The following is a 21,831-nucleotide window of genomic DNA, read 5'->3' as shown; positions in this document are numbered from 1 at the left end:
TTAGATGTTCTACTCTCCCTCCCCACCTGAAAAGAACTCTGTTCCAATTGCCACTTGCACATGGGCATGGCCAGCATGTGACTCCTCTGGCCTGCGGGCTGGGAGTTTTGTCTAAACTCTACTCCCCCTCCCCACCTGGAAAACTCTCTGATGCTAAGGAGTTAGACATTCTACTTCCCCACCCCACCTGAAAGGGAGAGGACGGGATAACATAGGAGAGGCTTCTGTGGGGCAAGCCTGAGGGAGAGAAGGGGAATAGGAGAGGATCAATGGGGCCAGCCTGAGGGAGAGAAGGGGAATAGGAGAGGAGAGGCTTCTGTGGGGCAAGCCTGAGGGAGAGAAGGGGAATAGGAGGATCAATGGGGCCAGCCTGGGGGAGAGAAGGGGAATAGGAGAGGATCAGTGGGGCAAGCCTGAAGGAGAGAAGGGGAGAGGAGAAGCCTATCTTAACTACTCATTAATGTTCAAGCTTTAACTGTCAATTTATCAAGCCCGATCACATAGTTCCGTAGCGAAGCAAGAGTATCCAACTAGTACAATATATTGGCGAAACCATTTCTATATGGTACAGATAGCCCTTGACTTACAATCATTCATTTAGTGACCAAAGTTACAATCGTAAGGAAAAAATGACTTAGGACCTGACCTTGCACTTACGACCATCATAACATCCCTCACGGTCACATGATTAAAATTTGGACGCTTAGCTACCACCATGTGTTTAGGATGGCTGCAGCATTCCAAGATCATGAGATCACCATTTACGGCCTTTCCCGCCATAGTTCAATAAGCAAAGTCAGTGGGGGAAACTGGATGCACTTAATGACTGCATCATTCACTTAACAACTGCAGTGATTTCCTTAATGACCATGGCAAAAAAAGGCATAAAACCGGGTGCGATTTGCCTAGCATCTTACTTAGCAACGGAAATTCTGGCCCCAACCTTGGTTGTAAGTCAGCAGTATAAATACTGCTGAATGATGCTTGACTCCTGATAACTGCATAATCATGGCCATTGGCAGCAGTAGTTCTCGACTTACAACAGCTAATTTAATGACCGTTCAAAGAGTGGTGGGTTCCGGATCCATATGGGCGCACGCATGCGTCTTGCCGCCTCTGTGAGCCTCGGTGATGCTCCAGCTGCTCAGCAGAGTGTTGCGCATGTGCTGTATGCCTGTACGAGGGCGTACCGCCTGCAACCTACCACTGGTTCAAAGTTACAATAGCACTGAAAAAAGTGACCTATGGTCTTTTTTCACACTTACGACCATTGCAGCATCCCCCTGGTCACATGTTCAAAATTCAGACTATTGGCAACTGACTCATATTTATGACTGTTGCAGTGTCCCTGAGTCATATTACCACCTCTTGCGACCTTCTGACAAGCAGAAGTCAGTGGGAAAACCAGATTCACATAGCAACTGTGTTACTATCTTAACAACTGCAGTGATGCACTTAACAACTGTGGGAAGAAAGATCGTAAAATGGGGCAAAACTCAATTAACAACTGCTTTGCCAAGCAACTTTTTTTTTTTTTTTGCTCAATTGTCATCGTAACTCAAGGACTACCTGTATGGAGTTAGTTTGCTACTGTTTTTCTCAATTTCCTAGTCTAGAGATTTCCTGGTGGTCTTCCATCAAACTACTATCTAGGTTCAATCCTGCTTACCTTTTTTGATATCAGTTAGATCAGCTGGATTTTGAAACCATCCACTTTAGGACGTCAAGTGCCATGTTTCTATGGTTTTTGAAATTATATCTACACCAGATGAATTTCCCCATTCTTTCCCATGAGCTACTAGTGTTTTCTAGTTTCTTATCCACCCAAAAATCAACTTCAAAGTGAGTCAGTCTTTGGTGACTTCACTTCCTTCACATTTACGGTGAGGTACTTTATAAGGTAAAGTACCTTACAATAAATGTAAGGATGTGATGGTTCAGTGGCTAAGACGCTGAGCTTGTCAATCAGAAAGGTCAGAAGGTCGGCGGTTTGAACCCCTAGTGCCGCATAATGGAGCAAGCTCCCATTACTTGTCCCAGCTTCTGCCAACCTAGCAGTTCGAAAGCATGAAAAATGCAGGTAGAAAAATAGAAACCACCTTTGGTGGGAAGGTAACAGCATTCCATTTGCCTTCGGCATTTAGTCATACCGACCACATGACCACGGAGACGTTTTCAGACAGCGCTGGCTCTTCGGCTTTGAAATGTAGATGAGCACACACCCCCTAGAGTTGGGAATGACTAGCGCTTACGTGCGAGGGAAACCTTTACCTTTGCCTTATTTATAAAATCAGCAAAAGGAAGATTTATCTCTAGTTACACCTGTTCTGGAAGGAGTCTAGAAATAACTGCTTGACCTTTAGGATGTGAAGTTATTTGAAGTCAAGTCAAGGCAGGGAAATAAGGATGGAGGGCATGAAATGCAAGGATTTAGAGGAAACCATGGTAATAGGTGTGGTACAGATTAAAGAATTCCCTGAAAGAATGGGATACCTAATCCAATTTTAATTTTAAACTGGGACTACACCTTTCTCAACCTGCTCTTTCGTGGATCCAGCCACTTTTTCAAAATCTTTTACTGAAAAGTAACTACCCGCCACCGAGTTAGGAAACCCATTAAAAACAGACCCCTGAAGTATCATTTTTAAAGAAGAGAGAAACCTCCAAATTGCCCCCATCATGCAAGCTTCGTAAAACTAATTTATCGGGTTCATCCTCACAAGGTGTGACAGACACAAATAGAGGGCATTTTGACTATGAAAAGTTCAGTATTGCAGTAGACAGATCTATCCTCAGCTATTTATAGGAAGTAGAACATCCATATTCAAAGGCAGCCAATCTCTGAACTCCTCAGATAGGGTGACAAAAATAACTTCTTTTGTCGCCATTGCCATTTTATCGCCATCATGGATTTACTGTTTGATTTCGATTCTGGGCTCTGTCCTAATTTAACCTCCTTTACTTAACTGGCTGCTTTATCTATTACCCTCTTTTCGCTGTTCTTTTATTTCAACCTCTGCTAAAAAAAAAAAAAACCAGTAATATCCATGACTAAATACGTTAATCTGGATGAAGTGTGTGTAGACCGCGAGGGGGCCAAATCCAATGTATATTTGGGAGAAATCATCTCAGATCCTGTGTGCTGTTGTGGAGAACCGGGAAAGTATGACCAGTTCTTGCCAGGGGATCCCAATTCAACCCCGGGCACCTTGCTGACAGATGGCGCTCGGGAGTCGCAGGCCAACCTGATTATTAAACGGCTCTTCGCTTTCCCCCCCTCCTTTGTCCCTCCGTCTGCGCGCTGGCTGGCTCCGAGGCGCTTTGGGGCGCTGGATGCGTTAGGAAGGGCCATCCGGGGCAGGTGCCGCTCACCTGGGCCGAGCAGGGAAGCCCCCTTTCGGGCGTCCGTCGCTCCAGCCCGGCCCTGATGGCGCGCCGGCTGCCGCTTCAGCCCAGCTCCGGTCCTGCGCTCGTCACCCTCCCGTCCTGGCGGCTGTGAGACCAGCCCCGGCTGCTTTCTTGGCTCGAATGAGCCGCCCGCATCCCGACGCCGCACTGCGATGCTGTTTTCCTGGCGCAGCCCTCAACCTTGAGCTCGGGAGCCACGATGCCAGAGACTGGGGCGGCAGGACCGGCGGCGAGCGGCCAGGAGAACAAGCGAGGCGGAAGCGCGATGGATGGGGAGGCGGCCGCGCCACCTGCCACCGGGGTCCTGGGTGAGTAAGCGCTGCCCCCCCCCCCGGGGGACCGGCTGTCCCGGGCCGGGGGGCGGCGATGGCGGCGGGTATGGTGGGTAGAGAAGGATCGCACCGGCGGCTTTTCCGCCGATGTTGCCAAGCGCGGACTTTTGTCGAAGTTGGGGAAGACCGGAGGGCGGCTGAGTCCCTCCCACGGTGGAAGAAACACCGGCTGCGGGGCGCCGGCTTGGAAGCCGCGCCTGTGCGAGCGTGGAAGGGGCTGCAGTCGCGCCGCCGCCAGTCTATTGTCTGGCAAGCGGGCGTGACTCCCCCGACCCGAGAGCCCACCGGCTTCAGTCGACAGATTGCGCGGAGTGGGGTGGGGAGGGAGGCCGTCCTCGAAAGCCTGGCCGGGAGTGGCTGGACACGACGCCCGCCGCTCAGATACGGGCGCCTCGTGGAATTGTAAGGCGAGCGTCCGGACCTGACCCCCCCCCCCTCGCGTCTCCTCCGGAGGTCAGCCGGTCTTCGGGGTGCAGGTGGGAGCGACCCTCTTCCGCCCCTCCGAAATTTCCGTCCCGCCGGCGGAGGCCGAAGGAGACCGGCCCTGCAGGTCCACTGCGGCGGAGGCCGTCCGCGCCGTAGCTTTGGATGATGCCGCCATCGGGTGGGGGGAGGCTGCTTTCGGCGTGGCCATGGCGAGGGGACCTTAAAGGTCGCGCGGCGAGGGACTCCAAATTAACAGATGGACAGAGTTGGAAGGGACCTTACAGGTCATCTAGTCGAACCCCCCTGCCTCGGCTTCTCCCAAACCCGGGCTTTCTAGACGCCCTGGACGTGGGCTGCGGGTGATGGGACTTGTAGTCGAGCGTGCCTGGAGAGCGCCTGCTTCGGAACGATGGTGCGAAGGAGCCTGAAATATTTCTTGAGCTGGTGCCGTGAGAAAACCCAACTCTTGTAAGGGAGGTGGGGGGGGCAGGACTAGGTTTGGGAAGGAGACCTCTCCTCTCACCTTACTTGTCGAAAACCTCTGGCCAGAGTGAGGTTGTCTCCACCCTCATCATTCTTCCCCTTTTGGCCCATTTTGGATAGAAAGGGACCCAGAGAGTTTAGTGTGTGGGTGCACATATGTGAGAATATTGGAGCACCTAGAGTTCACATACCGCTTGATATTTTAAAATTTCTCCAAAAGAGACTAGGCGCCGGTCCTGCATTCCCAGTGATCTGCCCTATGTGCCCTATGTGTTCTTGGCTAGTTTTCCCTCAGTACAGTTTAGATACAACTTACACACACAACACACACACACTTACACTTGTCCCATCATGTTTTTATATAAGAGTTCTTCCAGGAGGATAAGCGGGATATAGAACCAACAAGTAAAGCAAAAAGACATTATTTCTTTCACAGGCCAAATCTTTTTTTTCACAGGCCTAATCTTTCTTCAAGATTAGCAGTGGAAAAACTTGGGGCAAATCTGCGGGAATTATCTGTTTGAAATATGATCCCCCTCCCCAAATATGAATTGAGAATCCTTGCAAGAGAAAAGTGCTTGACAAGAGGCAGATCTTTGTGTTGGATGGGTCACTTGGCATGTGTGTCCACTGCCTTCCTGGATAGCTAATTCCCATGGTTTTAATGAAGCTTTTCCTGATCTGCTGCCCCTTAAATTGGTTGAACTTGTAACTTGTTAATTCCCAACTAGTAGGGTTTAAGGTATTGGACTTCAACTCCCACAAATAGTAGCCAGTACTGTACTGAACGGAAATCCATAATTAAAGCTAAGCATATGGATTGGATTCATAAACTTAAACCATATTTTTAGCCATAATTTATTGCATAAAACACACTTGGCTGGTTTCGCACAATATATTAAATTATTAAAAACCGTGTGCTAAACCACTAGTAGTTTTAACCATTATTAGTTGCCTGAGCCACAGTGGATGGATTCTTACAATGTATTAAGCCCTAAGCTACAGTTGACAAGCTGTAATTGTGCCTTATATCTGAAAACCCAAAACCTCACAATTATGTTATGGTTTAGTGTAATATGTGTCTAGAATCTTTATGTGACCAAATTTCATTAAATTGCCTAAGCAATTTAAGAAAGTTTTTTTTTTATCCCTGTCCCATTAAATAAAGGAAATTCTAGCAATTCTAAATAGCTATTTCTGAGGACAGAGCCTCAGTGGGAGCTATATTGGTAGCTTTCTCTTACCCACCCTATATTTTTCCCCTAGTAATTTTTCATCCCACCGAAGTCCCAGCATGTAGTTGGCTCTGTGAGTTAATGAAGGAACGGCAAAACTATTGTCCCTGAATAAAACAGTATAGAATCAAGCAAGATAAAAAGAAGTATGATCTCTTAGGCAGGGATTTTGAACCTGAAAATTGTTGTTTGAACAAAAAAACAACTTGCGATATTTGAAAAAATAAGTTTTGCAGTTGTGCCTGTAAGTATGTGCACTCTTGCAGATTAATTGAATTTTCCAATTCTTTGGATTGATTTGACCCAGAAATACATCTTATTAGTATATAAATTAATGTCACAGGCGAAATCTATTGGTGCAAATAGGAGAAAGCCCTCATTACCTAGATTCTAGCTACTTAAAAGTAGAAAATGCTTAATTGGTCAAATAAAGTGGAGCAGCTGTACTGACGCGCTATGCTGATTTTAACCTTGTGTAACATTTTAGCAGCTTAGTGTTTTGTCAGAATCCTAGCCTTTTGGTTCAGTTTTGATTCAATATATAGTGTGAATCCTGAAAATGAGTTAACTCTGGATTCAGATGAAGCACGTTGTATGAATCCAGCTATGCTCTAGAGGCTTTGCATTGAAGTCTGCTGACATACGTGAGAGTACGTGCACGTGCATATATTCTCACTGTAGTGCCAACCTCAGCCCACACTACAGCTGTGCCAAGGAGACTTTGGGCACCCACAATGCCCAGCCTGTTTCTTTCATTGCCTGGAGTCAGCGCCCACAATCAGCAAAGACAGGACTCCTTTGTCAGAATCCCAATTCATTTTGGATTGGCTGAGATGGGGGAATAATTTTTCAATCTTGTATCATTTCATCCTTCTCCCAGAATTTTTACAACAAGTGGAGGCTGAAGTTCTGAATCTGTTGATTGATTGATTGATTGATTGATTGATTGATTACATTTATATGCCGTCCTTTTCCCCGAAGGGGACTCAGGGCGGCTCACAATTCAATCAGGGAAGGGGGTACAGACAAGGGAATAAAAAAGACGAGACATAACAATACAAAATTTAAAAAACACACAACAACCATACCATTCGAGAAGGGGGACAAAAACTCTTTAGCCCCAGGCCTGTCGGAACAGCCAGGTTTTAAGGGCTTTGTGGAAGGCCTGGAGGGTGGTGAGGGTTCGAATCTCCACGGGGAGCTCGTTCCAGAGGGTCTGAGCAGCCACAGAGAAGGCTCTCCTCCGGGTAGTCGCCAGTCGGCATTGGCCGGCGGATGGAATTCGGAGGAGGCCTAATCTGTGGGATCTGATCGGTCTATTGGAGGTAATTGGCAGCAGGCGGTCTCTCAAGTACCCAGGTCCAATACCATGAAGGGCTTTATAAGTGACGACTAGCGCCTTGAAGCGTATCCAAAGACCAATAGGCAGCCAGTGCAGCTCGCGGAGGATAGGTGTTACGTGGGTGAACCGAGGTGCACCCACGATCGCTCGCGCGGCTGCATTCTGGACAAGCTGAAGTCTCCGAATGCTCTTCAAGGGCTGCCCCATGTAGAGCACGTTGCAGTAGTCCAGTCTAGAGGTCACAAGGGCACGAGTGACTGTTGTGAGGGCCTCCCGGTTTAGGTAGGGACGCAACTGGTGCGCAGCTGTTTCATTGAGGTTGTGTAACTTCTTAATGTAGCCTTATAGAAAAACTTGAGCAAACTGTTAGTGTGGGGAAGAAGAGACAGACACCCTGAAAATTAGGAAAGGAGAAATAGGGGGTTGGTATTTTATGCAGCAAATCTTTATAGCCTGGTTCTTTCCCCCTTATTTTGTAGTATTATGCTGTAGACTACTCTTGCATAGTGGGGTTCCATGTGGGTTAGATATCCTGAGGAAAAGCTATAACACCTTAATTAAATGGATCAGACCAAAGTATGAGATCCTGCTTTTGGTAATAGTTAATTCCCCCCCACCCTCAATAGTTGATATTCCAGAATGAAATATAGGATCCATCCTTCACAACTTTAAAAGCAAGATCCTCTAGATATATTGGATAACAATTCCAACTCCAATATGAGTTAAGTGATTTGTTTTCTAGCACATCTGGAGGGCACCAAATGGGGAAGGTTTGGCCTAAAGCCGTGGTGGCACGCAGAGCCATATCTGAGGGCACGCGAGGTGTTGCCTTACATCAGCTCCAGCATGCATGCGTGCGCTGACCAGCTGATTTTGGGCCTTCCAAAGGGCGAGGGAGGCCATTTTCACCCTCCCTGGGCTTCAAGAAAGTCTCTGGAGTCTGTGGATGGCAAAAACCGGCCCAATGGGCCTACGGAAGTTCATTTCCGAACTTCCGTTAGGCCCGTTGAGCCAGTTTTTCACCATCCACAGGCTCCAGAGGCTTTCCTGAAACCTGGAGAGGATGAAAAACAGTCCAACGGGCCTACTGGAAGTCTGGAGGCTTTACTGAGGCTTGCACGGGGAATGGAGTGCGCTGGGGGAAGGGGTGTTGTGCGCACGTACACCGGGCAGGGGAATTGCACTATGGGTATGGTTACACACCCTTTTGGCACCCGAGCAGAAAAACGTTCACCATCACTGGCCTAAAGGATTCCAAAAGATCTGCCAAGTTAAAATCTACATAACACACAAAGAACATTTACTCCATCTGTAAACAGGATGTCTTGCATCCTGTTTCCAAAATGACTTGCCAGATGCCTTCAAGAAGCCCATCGGCAAGACGTGAAATTTGCCAACCCTCCCTGTGTTATTTTCCTGCAGGAATCTATTAACTGGGAATAGATTTCCTTTGAACAGGGAGTTGCTGTTATTCTACAAGCATCAGTGTGATTACCGATAGCTTTATCTCCAACATGGCTCAATTTTATACAGTCGATCAGAAAGAAATTTTGCCCTTTCTTGAAACAGAGTCCATATTGGCAGTAATCAAATATTTGTGTTGAACTCTCAGAAATACAAAATTACACATCCCTTAGCATCTCAATTCTAGACCGCATAACAATTTCTGAACAGAAATTGTAAAACAAAGAAGAATTTTTGTAGAGCAGCTGGTTGCGTGCCACAAACTGAAGAGAGAGGCACCCTAGAGTTCCCAAGAAGTGTAACTTTTTAAAGGAGCACATACATTATTTACAAAACACTCTGCCATAAGAAGTGATGATGGGTACTATATATAGTAGATAAATCCACATTCTTAGTCTAGTTTTCAGTCTTTCTGGTACTGAACATTCTCCTGGTTTAGGAAGCCTGTTCATCTAATTTAAGTGGGCTGCTGTTGTATTCATACAAAGGTTGATATCAATTATTTAAAGATCACTAAACAGAACCTCCATGTTTAGACATCGTATGTATGTGTGTGTGTGTGTGTATATGTGTGTGTGTGTGTGTGTACACATACATACACATACATACATATATACACACACACACACAAACACATACACACACATACATACATATTACGACTTTTCTTGTCACTGTTGCTAAGTGAATCGCCACAGTTGTTCAAATGATTGTTTAGTGAATCTAGCTTCCCCAATGATTTTGTTTGTCAGAATGTCGCAAAAGTTGATCGCATGGCCCTGGAAAACTTATTTATTTGAATCAAATGTATATGGTTACCCATCTCACCTAAAATAATTCTGGGTAGCATACAAGAAAATAGTTAAACATACTTAGATTTTTTAAGAAACATATTTCTAAAATATCTAAAAAGCTATAGACCTTTAGAGCTTATATTCCTTTGGTGTTAACTAGCATTTGTTCCAATGGTAAAATGAGCCAAGTCTACAATATGTTTCTCTGTCTGGATTTACATGTCAAGCCTGTGGGTTTAGGAAAGTACACAAGACATTCATGCATGCAAGGAGTTAGTCATTGGCCCCTGTTCTCTCTAACCTTTTAGCTTTGCATCCTATGTACACGTGCCACAATTGGCACATTTCACTTGTGGAGATGGGCAGTTACAGAAATCAAATAAATAAGTAAATAAGTACAATTGTGGCTTTTTGGTTATAGCCAGTCACGAATGTTTCTGCACAGGTATGCATGGATCCTGAAGCCTCCTCCGCCAACACTTATAGGCCACGCTGCAAATTCTGGGAACTGAAGTTTCTTCACACTGGAGAAGACATCGTATACCTCTGAATAACAAATAATAGGAATTGTGCAAACAATGTGGAGTTTGAGTGTAGGGAAAGACATTGCCCAATACTTTGTTCTTGCTTTCTTGGAAACAAATACAGGTAGTCCTCGATTTACGACCACAATTGAGCTCCAGATTTCTGCTGCTAAGCGAGTCGGTTGATAAGTAAATTTTGCCACATTTGACGTCCTTTCTTGCAACTGTTGGTAAGAAATCACTGCAGTTAAGTTAGTAATAAGATGGTTAAATGAATCTGGCTTCCCCATTGACTTTGTTTTGTCAGGTATTCGCAAAGTTTATAACACTGCAACGGTCATAAATATGGAGTCAGTTACCAAGCCTCTTAATTTTGATCACATGACAATGGGTTGGCTACAACAGTTGTAAGCATGGAAAACGGTTACAAGTCACTTTTTCCAATGCTGTTGTAAGTTTGAATGGTCACTAAGTGAACTGTTGTAAGTCGAGGACTACCTGTCGTAGACAACAATACTTTCAATAGGAGTAGCTAGGTGGTCTCTTTCCATAATCTATGGATTCCACAGGCAACTCCCATTATTCCAAATTCATGCTGACTAGATATTCAGCGCGTTGTAATCCAACATACTCAGAGAGCAACATACTCTGAGCATACTCAGAGAGTGGGGAGAATTGAGTTTAGATGGACCTTTGCCTTTTGACTTCAGGGACTTGTTCTGATGATAGCTACAAGACACGTTTATTTGAAAGCATCCATAGATGGAGGCTCCGTAACTCTGCATTTGAAATGGTAATGAATACACTGGAAGTGGCAGAAGTAGGCTGATGTCTCAATTTTTTTTTGTTTTAGTTATAGATAGTCCTCGACTTACAACCACAATTGAACCCAACATTTGTGTTCCTAACCAAGACAGGTGCGAAGTGAGTTTTTCCCTATTTTACGACCTTTCTTGTCATTGTTGCTAAGTGAATCGCCACAGTTGTTAAAATGGTTGTTTGGTGAATCTAGCTGCCCCAATGATTTTGTTTGTCAGAATGTCGCAAAAGTTGATCACACGGTCGTGGGACACTGCAACCGTCATAAATGCATAAATACCACTTTAGAACGCCTTGGGAAGGCCACACGTGGAATACAGCATTCAGTTTTGGTCGCCTCGATGTAGAAAAGATGTGGAGACTCTAGAAAGAGTGCAGAGAAGAGCAGCAAAGATGATTAGGGGACTGGAGGCTAAAACATATGAAGAACGGTTGCAGGAACTGGGTATGTCTAGTTTAATGAAACGAAGGAGTAGGGGAGACATGATAGCAGTCTTCCAATATCTCAGGGGTTACCACAAAGAAGAGGGAGTCAAACTATTCTCCAAGGTACCTGAGGGTAGAACAAGAAGCAATGGGTGGAAACTAATCAAGGAGAGAAGCAACTTAGAACTGAGGAGAAATTTCCTGACAGTTAGAACAATTAATCAGTGGAACAACTTCCCTCCAGAAGTTGTGAATTCCCCAACACTGGAAGTCTTTAAGAAGATGTTGGATTGCCATTTGTCTGAAGTGGTTTAGGGTTTCCTGCCTAAGCAGGGGGTTGGACTAGAAGACCTCCAAGGTCCCTTCCAACTCTGCTATTGTATTCTATCAGTTGCTAAGTGTCTGAATTTTGGTCATGTGACCACAGGGATGCTGCAACAGTTGTATTTGTGAAAAAATGGTCATCAGTCACTTTCTTCAGTGCCTTTGTAAATTGGAACAGTCACTAAACAAATGGTTGCTAATTCGAGGGCTATCTATATGGACTTGCTGTGGCTTTTCAGTGTGGCCATTATGGTAACCCTGATATGGCTAATCAGGCATGATGAAAGCCAGCCTGGTGTAATGGGTCGCGTAGTGGAGTAGGGGACACAGTTTCTAGTTTCCTCTTAGTCACAGACACCCCTGGACAATTTTTAACCAGTCCCTTTTTCCACTTTATACTTCCTGAAAGAAGTTAATAGCAAACCCACTTTGCAATTTTGTCAAGAAAGAAAACTGCATGGATTTTTCCAGGAAGGCACCAGAAAATAAAAGGGTTCGTTTCTCTTCTCCCCATTTTAGCCCAACAGCGAAACTTTTATTTCTCAGGAAAATGACGAGATAAAATTATTGCAAAATAGCGGGGTGTAATTCATACTCCAGGGAACCCTTGGGCCCTTTCTCTCAATTAACCACTTACTTAAGGAAACAAGTCCTGCTGGTTTTGACATATTAGCTTCCAGATGTGCTGCTTTTTGTAGCCTTTTGGCTTTGGGCCAGGTTCTGCCTTCACATCCAGTCTACTGCTGCTGCCTTTTCCAGTGTAGCTGGATTCTTGTCACACAAGCTTCTTGTCTTCATTGCTACATTTCGCAACAATAAGCTAAAATTTCCTGGTTGGATGCCATCCGACTAGTTCCAGAACTAGTTGGGCATCCTAGAAGTTGGTGTCCTGACAAATCTGGGAAAGCACTCTTGTTGGAGAATGATGTCCTAAAGTTTAGATACAGGTGAACATCTGACTGAAAATCTCTTGAGTGACAAGACAATTTTGGCAAAAACATTTCTGAAGATAATGATTAAAGGAATATAATGGTTAATTGCCTTTTATAGCCAGTTCTTCTCCTGGCTATGTGGCACATATAATTCTTCCTTCCCAGGCCAATTTTGTGACTGGGCTCCCCATCACAATATGCCAGCGGTAAAATAATGGGAGAATTGGGGGCATCTTAGGGATGTTGTGATGTTACTGGAAAACCTATTTATTTAAATCAAATGTATATGGTTAACCATCTCACCAAAAGTAACTCTGGGTAGCATACAGCAAAACAGTAAACATATTTAGATTTTTAGATATCCTGTTGTCAAGTGAATCACCACAGTTGTTAAAATGATTATTTAGTGAATCTAGCTTCCCCAATGATTTTGTTCATCAGAATGTCGCAAAAGTTGATTACACGGCCATGAAAAACTTATTTATTTAAATCAAATTTATATGGTTATCCATCTCACCAAAAATAACTCTGGGTAGCATACAGAAAAACAGTTAAACACACTTAGATTTTTAGATTTACATTTTTAACAATTTTTAAGAAACATATTTCTAAAATATCTAAAAAGCTATAGACCTTTAGAGCTCATCTTCCTTTGGTGTTAACTAGCATTTGTTTCAATGGTTAAATGAGCCAAGTCTACAATATGTTTCTCTGTCTGGATTTACATGTCAAGCCCGTGGGCTTAGGAAACTACACATGACATTCATGCATGAAAGGAGTTAGTCATTGGCCCCTGTTCTCTCTAACCTTTTAGCATTGCAGCCTATGTACACGTGCCACAATTGGCACATTTCACTTGTGGAGATGGGCAGCTACAGAAATCAAATAAATAAGTAAATAAATACAATTGTGGCTTTTTGGTTATAGCCAGCCACGAATTTTTCTGCACAGGTATGCATGGATCCTGAAGCCTCCCCCGCCAACACTTATAGGCCACGCTGCAAATTCTGGGAACTGAAGTTACTTCACATCTCAGTGGGGAAGGTTTTGTTTCCCGCACAGTATTTCTGATGCAAGGCAAACCAAATTCTGGTTTTTGCTCCTGTTGCCAATTTTGGACCTTTAATAGCTTGTTAGTGGATGGCAGGCAGAGACTGTAGATCAATGGACTCGGTATATGCTGAGAACAGCCAAAACTACTGGGAAATTCATCATTGAATTGGTTGCCATAGAAATGTCTAGTTTCAACATTCCCTCCCCCTCCCCATTTCTCCATCTTTTCAGCGGAGATTTCCCAATAGTAAGTATATGTAGCAAGTATGCGTTATTGGTGACGTCTGGCTGGGGCTATCTTGCAACGGGATAAAAGGGACTCTTTTGTGCAAACTGGTGTGTGTGTGTGTGCATGTGTGCGTGCATGTATGTGTGTGGTTTATGTGCACATCAAGATGAAGCAGAGAGAAAAAAAATAGTCCCTTGAAGAGGTGGGAGCTTGAATGAAGAGAGGCTGGTTTAGAGGTGTGATATGACATTTAGCAAGAATTGACTTGCACTGTGAGAAGAATGCATTAAATAAAAGAGCACTTTGTTCTTCTTGGTGGTGCAAGAAGACGTAAATCATTGGTACGTATCATGGGTTATTAAATTATTCTGGCTTTTGTATGTATTTTCCTAAGAACACTTTTGTCCTTTTTTTTGGAACGGCAGAGCAATGGATTTCCAATCATAATAGACTTCCGGGGCTGCAACTGTAAATGAAGCCCAGCTTGAGGTAGTAAATACTTCACCTGTTGAATTTTTGCCTGTGTGGCTGTTGCATGTATAGGCACAATACTGAAGAGGACAGGATTGGCAGCCCTATGAAAAAGGAGCTAAACTTAACCAGGGCACAGTTTGGGGATATAAAAGAGGAAAGGCAGACTGTGCAATTAATCCATGAGTGTCCAACATTTTGGCTTGCCTGATTCACTTTCAATGAACAGAGATTGTCATGGGCTGCATATAAAATACATAATATAGCTAATGTACATAAATAACAATGTCTTTACTTTTTAATATTTTTCATTATAACATTATGGAGGGCCACATTATTAGCTGTCCAGAACTGCATGTGCACGTTGGACATGCCTGATGTAATCTAAATCATATCCGGCATGTTCAACCTACATAGTGGAAACTAATCAAGGAGAGAAGCAACTTAGAACTAAGGAGAAATTTCCTGACAGTTAGAACAATGAATCTGTGGAACAACTTGCCTCCAGAGGTTTTGAATGCTCCAACACTGGAAGTTTTAAAGAAGATGTTGGATAACCATTTGTCTGAAGTGGCGTAGGATTTCCTGCCTAAGCAGGGGGTTGGACTAGAAGACCACCAAGGTCTCTTCCAACTCTGGTTTCTATTCTATTCTATTCTATTCTATTCTATATTGTTTTCCACCAAGGTTTATACCATTCCTGCTCCCTTATTCTTGCCCCGCTTACTTAGTCTTACTCCTGCACTCCTTACTTAGCTTACTCCTGCACTAAAATGTTTCTGCTCCTATGTAACCAAAGTGTTTATAGATCCTTTCCAGCAAAATGAGAAACTGAGATTTCCCATCGGAGTCCAGGTTCTCCTCTCAAAATATGCCCTAATGCTCAGGTTTCCAGGAAGGCATAAGTCCTTCCTGATATGCATTTTAAAAAAAGAAGCAAGGTGATGAATAGAAATGCATTTTTCCTGTTGTGCTTGCATAGGTTTGTCTGAACAACCTATCAGTAGATTTGCATTGTTCATTCAGAATTTAATGTTGTACTGTTTAATGTTGAAGGGTTTCCTACCATAGTAAGAACAGAGATTCTGGCTTGTTCAGTATCAGTTTTCAATTGTGGCTAGGTGGGTATCACAAAGAAGCTGACTTCTCCAGCCATGTGTCTTCAGATTTTCTTGCCTGCGATACCCATGATCCTGAGGCAGGATGAACATTCTTACAGTAACAGGACATAATCGTACAGATAGTCCTCGCATATAAGCATTTGTTTAGTGATTGTTTGAAATTACAGCAACACTGAAAAAGGTGACTTATCAATACTGCATAAGGAAAAACTATATAACATGTTTTATAGTTGGCACCTTCCACCCGCAAGAATCGCCAAAATGTTTAGAAATTCATCGCCAAATTACTGGAAATGTGACCAAGAACCAGGCACGTACTACCATATGTGGTGGTCATGCCAAAAAGCCAAAATATACTAGCAGAATATTCAAAAGTGGTTGATAGAGATAACCGAAGAGGAAATAGAATTCACACTGGAACTATTTCTCTTGGAAATTATAAACAAGAAATACGACAAGAGGGTTTATCTTTTTAACTATACATATTATCACGGCAGCAAGAATGGTCTTTGCCCAAAATTGGATAAAACAGGGAAACTCCACACGAAGGGGAAATAATTAGGAAAATCTTGATCTGCGCTGAAATTGATAAATGGATGTGAGAATTGAAGAATAAAGATGAATCAGAATATTATGAGATCTGGGATAAATTTTATCGATGGTTGGAATATAAAAAGGAAAGCTGAAAATAGGCATGAGCAAGATTCATAGAATGGAGACTAAAATTATGTATGAAATGATAAATGCAAGAAAGTACAAGATAAACACAAACCAACACGGCTGGAAATAGGTTACTTTTTTTCCTTTTTGTAAATATGATATGGATCAAATGTTAAAAAAAACAGGGTGGCCACAATGTATAACTGAATATCTTACCATGTATGGCATAGATTCTGCCAGGACGGTTTATACTGTGTCCAATGTTTTAATTTATGTTTAATAAAAACCTTGTTAATAAAAAAAAGTGACTTATGATCATTACAGCATCCCCAAGGCCCCTTGATCAAAATTTGGATGCTTGGCAACTGCCTCATATTTATAACGGTTGCGATGTCCCAGGTTGCATGTGATCACCTTTTGCGATCTTCTGACAAGCAGTCAATGGGGATGCCAGGCTCACTTAACAATTGTGTTACTAACTTAACAATTGCAGCAATTAACTTAACAGCTGTGGCAAGAAAGTTTGTAAAAAGGTGCAAACTCACTCAACCATTCTCTTGAATAGCAACATAAATTTTGGGCTGGATTGTGATCGTAAATCGAGGACTACCAGTAGCCTAACCTAATGAGAAAGATTTTTCATTGGGAAACGATTTTTCATTGGGGAAAATCTTTCCCTGTGATTTCCTCTTATACTGGTTGCTCTGAAACACTGTCGCTGAACATGAAAAGCTCCGGTGGCTTTCTAAGGTAGAGAAGCAATAGATCCCAATCCAAACTCTTAATGTGACAGAACCTGCGCCAGGAGGAACAGTAGGGGGAGTTTTGACAACCTTGAACTTCCCCAGAGACAGGCCAGCATCCAGAGATTGTGTAGTCCTAAACTGGATGGGGGAAAGGGGAAGAGCTTCTGGGTAGGCACATCTTAGAATATTTCATGACATATCATAAAAAGGGTGTCAAACTTGATTTCTTTGAGGGTTGCATTAGGGTTGTGTTTGACCTCGGGGTGTCTGTGTGGCCAGAAGGACGTCACTAGTGTCGGGGTACCTGTGGGGGCCTGGGTGGGATGGCGGATCCATTGTCCTACTGGCAGGGGTGAAATCTGGCAGGTTCTGACAGGTTCTGGAGAACCGGTACCGGAAATTTTGAGTAGTTCGGAGAACCGGTAGCGGAAATTTTGAGTAATCCAGAGAACGGGCAAATGCCACCTCTAGCCAGCCCCAGAATAGGGTGGGAATGGAGATTTTGCAGTATCCTTCCCTGCCACACCACCAAGCCATACTCACCAAACCACACCACGCTCACCAAGCCACGCCCACAGAACCGGTAGTAAAAAAATTGAATTTCGTCATTGCCTACCCGGCTCCGTTTTCATCTGTGATGGCCTCCTCCAGCCCTCTGCCAACGAAAACGGACCCCGGGAGGACCACAGATGCCCCTCCTGAACTCCGTTTTCGCTGTCAAGAGGCACCACAGGCCGACCCTTCACTGTTTCCAGGGTAGCTCCATGGGCCAAATCTAAGCACCTCATGGGCCGAATCCGGCCCACGCGCCTTGAGTTTGACACCCCTGATCTAGTAGGTTCAAAAGTTATTGCTTTAGCTTGGCAAGATTCTGTTCGCCCGGTGAACTTGATTGGGTTTTGCTGCGTCTTCTCTGGCCTTGGACCTGACATTTCTGTGAATCAGAGGAAAGGAAAGGCGGGACCCTCCCAGGAGAGAAAGGGAAGGGCATCCATGTCTCTTTTCAATGCATCTCGGCTCAATTGAAAGATGCTAGTTCCAAAAGCACTCAGCGATTCACCATCTGTACTTCTCTCTTCACAGACAAGCTGTTTGGGAAACGTCTGCTGCAGGCTGGGCGTTACATCATGTCCAATAAATCGTGGATGAAAACGGTCCCCACAGAAAACTGCGATGTGCTGATGACTCTGGCAGGTGTGTAAGGTCAGAGAGGTGGTTGCCGTTGATTCTCTCCAAATGAAATTAGAATTGTGATTTTAAATTTCCTCTCTCTGCCACTTTCCCTGAAAAACTTCCGCGGTTTACATTCTGAACCAGTCTAGTCTTGATTGCTGAAGTATAGTAGCTGAAGGTAAATTTTGTAGGATGTGGTGGCTTTCAGGTGTTGGGTCTTCTATTCTCAGAATTCACAGTAACCAGATTAGAGTTGGATTCAAATGATCAAGTGTAGACTTGATCATATTATAATTTTATGTATTATAATATTATAATCCCCCCCCAGCTGCCGTTTATATGTTTTTTTTAAACATGGTTAGTCATCCAGGGCTGTACATTTAGATAAGTCTCATCAACAAATGCACCAAAGTAATTGCTTTGAACTTAATAAGTTGAATGGACCCATCCAATTTCAAGTCTTTCATAAAACTGTGGCACGACAAAACCGCGAAGCCCTTATCCGCGGAGACATAAGCGCGTTGCTAAAGCCGTGACGTCATCACCGCGCGTCATCACCGTCACGACAACAGCGCAGCAACAGAAGGGCGCTTTAAAATGGGTTAGGGTTAGGTTTAGGGTACTGAGTGCTTGGGAATGCGCGGATTTGCCCTCCGCGATTATGTCATTGCGGTAGGGTCGCGTTTTTCCTTAGCGCTTAGAACGGCGCGAATTAGTCTTCGCGCTTATGTCTCCGCGGATAAGGGCTTCGCGGATTTGTGGTGGAACCCATAAAACATTCATAACTTGGTGAAACATCCAATGGCCAAAGTTTGTGCAATATGGCTGGTTGAATCTTTACTCCTGTAAGGTAAACGTTCCCCTCGTACATATGTGCTAGTCATTCCTGACTCTAGGGGGCAGTGCTTATCTCTGTTTCAAAGCCGAAGAGCCAGCGCTGTCCTAAGACGTCTCCATTGTCATGTGGCCGGCATGACTAAACACCGAAGGCTCACGGAACGCTGCTTCCTTCCCACCAAAGTGGTCCCTATTTTTCTACTTGCATTTTTACATGCTTTCGAACTGCTAGGTTGGCAGAAGCTGGGACAAGTAACGGGAGCTCACTAGGGATTCAAACTGCCGAATTGCTGACCTTAGTCACTGAGCCACCGTGTCTCTATTCCTTACTCCCGAGGAAAAGATTTATCTAGGGCTCTGTCACCTGACAGAATGAAATGACTAAACTCCAATTTGCTTTGGCCTGACATTCCTTGCTTGCTGTTGCTTCCTCCAAAGTTTACAGCTTTCAAAAAAAAGGTACAATGTGCCTATCTGAGAATAGATATCCATTATATGGGAGGAGGGCATCAGCCAAAATACTAATCCAGGAGAATTTTATTCAATGTATCTCATGACCAGCATTTGTTTTGAATAAAAGTAACAAGGTAGACAAGTGAGAGACATCAAAACTACCATATTTTTAGGAGGATAAGACGCACCTTTTTCCTTCAAAAAAGTGGGTGGAGATCAGTGTATAAGATCTGTGTCTTATACCCTGAATACAGCATTTTTGGCCTACCACCCCCCCCCCTTTGCAGAAATGGACATGCAGGGGGTTTGGGAGTCTTGCAAAGTGCTCCTGGGGGCTGAGGAGGAGGAAAGAGCAAAAAATGGGTCTTTCTCCCCCCCCCCGACCCTAGGAGCACTCTACAAGTCTCCCAAAGCCTCTGCATGCCCCCCTTTTTTTTGCAAAAAACCCCAGGCCATTTTTGAGAAAAGGGGCCATTTTTTCTTGTTTTTGCCCCCCCCCAACCCTCAGGAGCACTCTAACACCCTCCCAAAGCTCTGTATGCCTTTTTTTCTTTTTTTGCAAAAAATAAGGCATGCAGAGAGTTTGGGAGGCCTCCAGAGTGCAAAATCTTTTTTTTTTTAATTTACCTCTTCAAAATCATGGTGCGTCTTATACTCCGGAGCTTCTTTTTTTTTTTTTTTTTTTTTTTTTTTTTTTTTTTTTTAAATATTTTATTCAATTTTCACATTCCATTTGCAATCATTTATATACAGGGTATTTACTATAAGAAAAGGAAAAAAAAAAAGAAAAAGGGAATAAAACGAACAAGTAAAAAGGAAACACAACTCATCATTCACAACCCCACCTAACCCTTGCGTCCTCCATACACCCCATCTACCCCCTCCAACTTTCCTTTCTCCCTCTAACACTCCCCTCCTACTTCCCTTTCCCCTCAAGCCTTCCTTCTCCCCTTACTCCCCAGACACCCTCCTTACATTCCCCTTACTCCTTACATTCCCCTTACTCCTTCCTTACTCCTCCCTCTTCCTTCCCTCTACCTCCCTCCTTGGTGTATGCCTTTATTCGAGTGTTGTTTGATCTGATAAAAGTAAAGTGAACCAAGGAAAATAATAATAATAAAAAATAAAAAAAAAGGAACCACCGTATATAAATACATTCTTGTTCTTATTAAAACTATATTAACACCCCCCCACCCCACCCCCCACAATCCCCATCCCTAATCCTCCCGACTTCCCAGGGCCCACACCTGGCACTACCTTCTATCTAAGATGTCTTGTATACATATGGATTAAAAAATAAAAGTAATATATCAAAAAAAAAAAGAAAAGAAAAGAAAAGCAGAGAAAGAAAAAAAAAGGAAAAAAAAGAAAAGAGAAAAGAGAAAAAAGAAAAAAAGAAACCACTCTTTGTGTTGATCTCAGCCCCCCATCTTTATCTATGCTTAAATAGTATAAATCATTCTATCTATATTTTATTCTCATCTCTTACTTCTTTGCTATTTACCCCGACCTTCTGTAGACTCTCCCGTTCCCTTCCTAAACCTCATGATCCCTTCCAGTAAGATTTAAGCAGCGTAGTTTATGCCATATATTCAAAAATGATCTTTCTTTACCCCTTTTTCAAACAGTAATTCAAAATAATCTAACCCGATTTCCCCTTCTTAGTAAAGTTAAGCAGCGTAGATCAGATAATACTTTACACAGGAATCAATTTCTGTCTTAAGATAATTCCAACCGACTTCCCCTTCTAATAGAATTTAAATAACTTAGTTCATTCCACATGTATTTTACCCTCATCCCCCACTTGTCTGATATTTACCACTATCAAATTTATACTACCATTTGTTTAAAATATAACTCAGAGCGATTTGTAGCATGAATCATTCCACATATTCCAATAATACTTTCAGCAAAATTCAGTTAACCTTCTATTTTAAGGTAGTCGCTTCTAACAAAGTTTAAACAACATAAATCATTCCACATTCTTTTTACAGTTATCTTAAGATAATCCCAAGCGGCTTCCTGTTCTAATAAGCTTTAAACAACGTAAATTTTGCCCTCATCCCTTGCTTGTCTAATATTTATCACAAATAACGTAGTACTACCATTTGTTTAAAATATAACTCAGAGCGATTTGTAGCATGAATCATTCCACATATTCCAATAATACTTTCAGCAAGATTCAGTTAACCTTCTATTTTAAGGTAGTCGCTTCTAACAAAGTTTAAACAACATAAATCATTCCACATTCTTTTTACAGTTATCTTAAGATAATCCCAAGCGGCTTCCTGTTCTAATAAGCTTTAAACAACATAAATTTTGCCCTCATCCCTTGCTTGTCTGATATTTACCACAAATAACGTAGTTCATTCCACATGCATTTTACCCTCATCTCTTGCTTGTCTAATATTTACCACTATCAAATTTATACTAGCGTTTATTTGAAAAATAACTCAGAACTATTACAACCAACTTTCCCTTCAAATAAAAGTTAAATAGCATGGATCATATTCAAATAATGCTTTCAGCAAGAGTCAGTTAACCTTCTATTTTAAAATAGTCCCATCTAACAAAGTTTA

The 21,831-nt window shown here is 43.1% G+C and overlaps 1 protein-coding gene across 3 annotated transcripts in view; it reads left to right on the top strand.

Moving 5' to 3' along the window:
* The first annotated feature begins 3,286 nt into the window (after nucleotides 1–3,286).
* Nucleotides 3,287–21,831, top strand: part of ANO8 (anoctamin 8) — a 102,145-nt gene continuing 83,600 nt past the window's right edge. For 2 of the 3 annotated variants that reach the window (XM_087702272.1, XM_087702269.1), the window contains exons 1-2: nucleotides 3,288–3,716; nucleotides 17,873–17,983. In XM_087702272.1, the coding sequence (XP_087558398.1) occupies nucleotides 3,608–3,716; nucleotides 17,873–17,983 (220 nt within the window). In that variant the 5' untranslated portion in view covers nucleotides 3,288–3,607. Of the gene's footprint in view, nucleotides 3,717–17,872; nucleotides 17,984–21,831 lie in introns of all 3 variants that reach the window. The other variant, XM_087702264.1, reaches the window with a different exon arrangement.

Source organism: Thamnophis sirtalis, unplaced genomic scaffold (genome assembly GCF_051295495.1).
Source record: "Thamnophis sirtalis isolate CommonGarterSnake01/CBP01778 unplaced genomic scaffold, rThaSir2_p1.2 scaffold_1, whole genome shotgun sequence".
Lineage (NCBI taxonomy): Eukaryota > Metazoa > Chordata > Lepidosauria > Squamata > Natricidae > Thamnophis > Thamnophis sirtalis.
The sequence above is the reverse complement of the archived record's forward strand: the minus strand, read 5'-3'. Positions and strand labels throughout refer to the sequence as shown.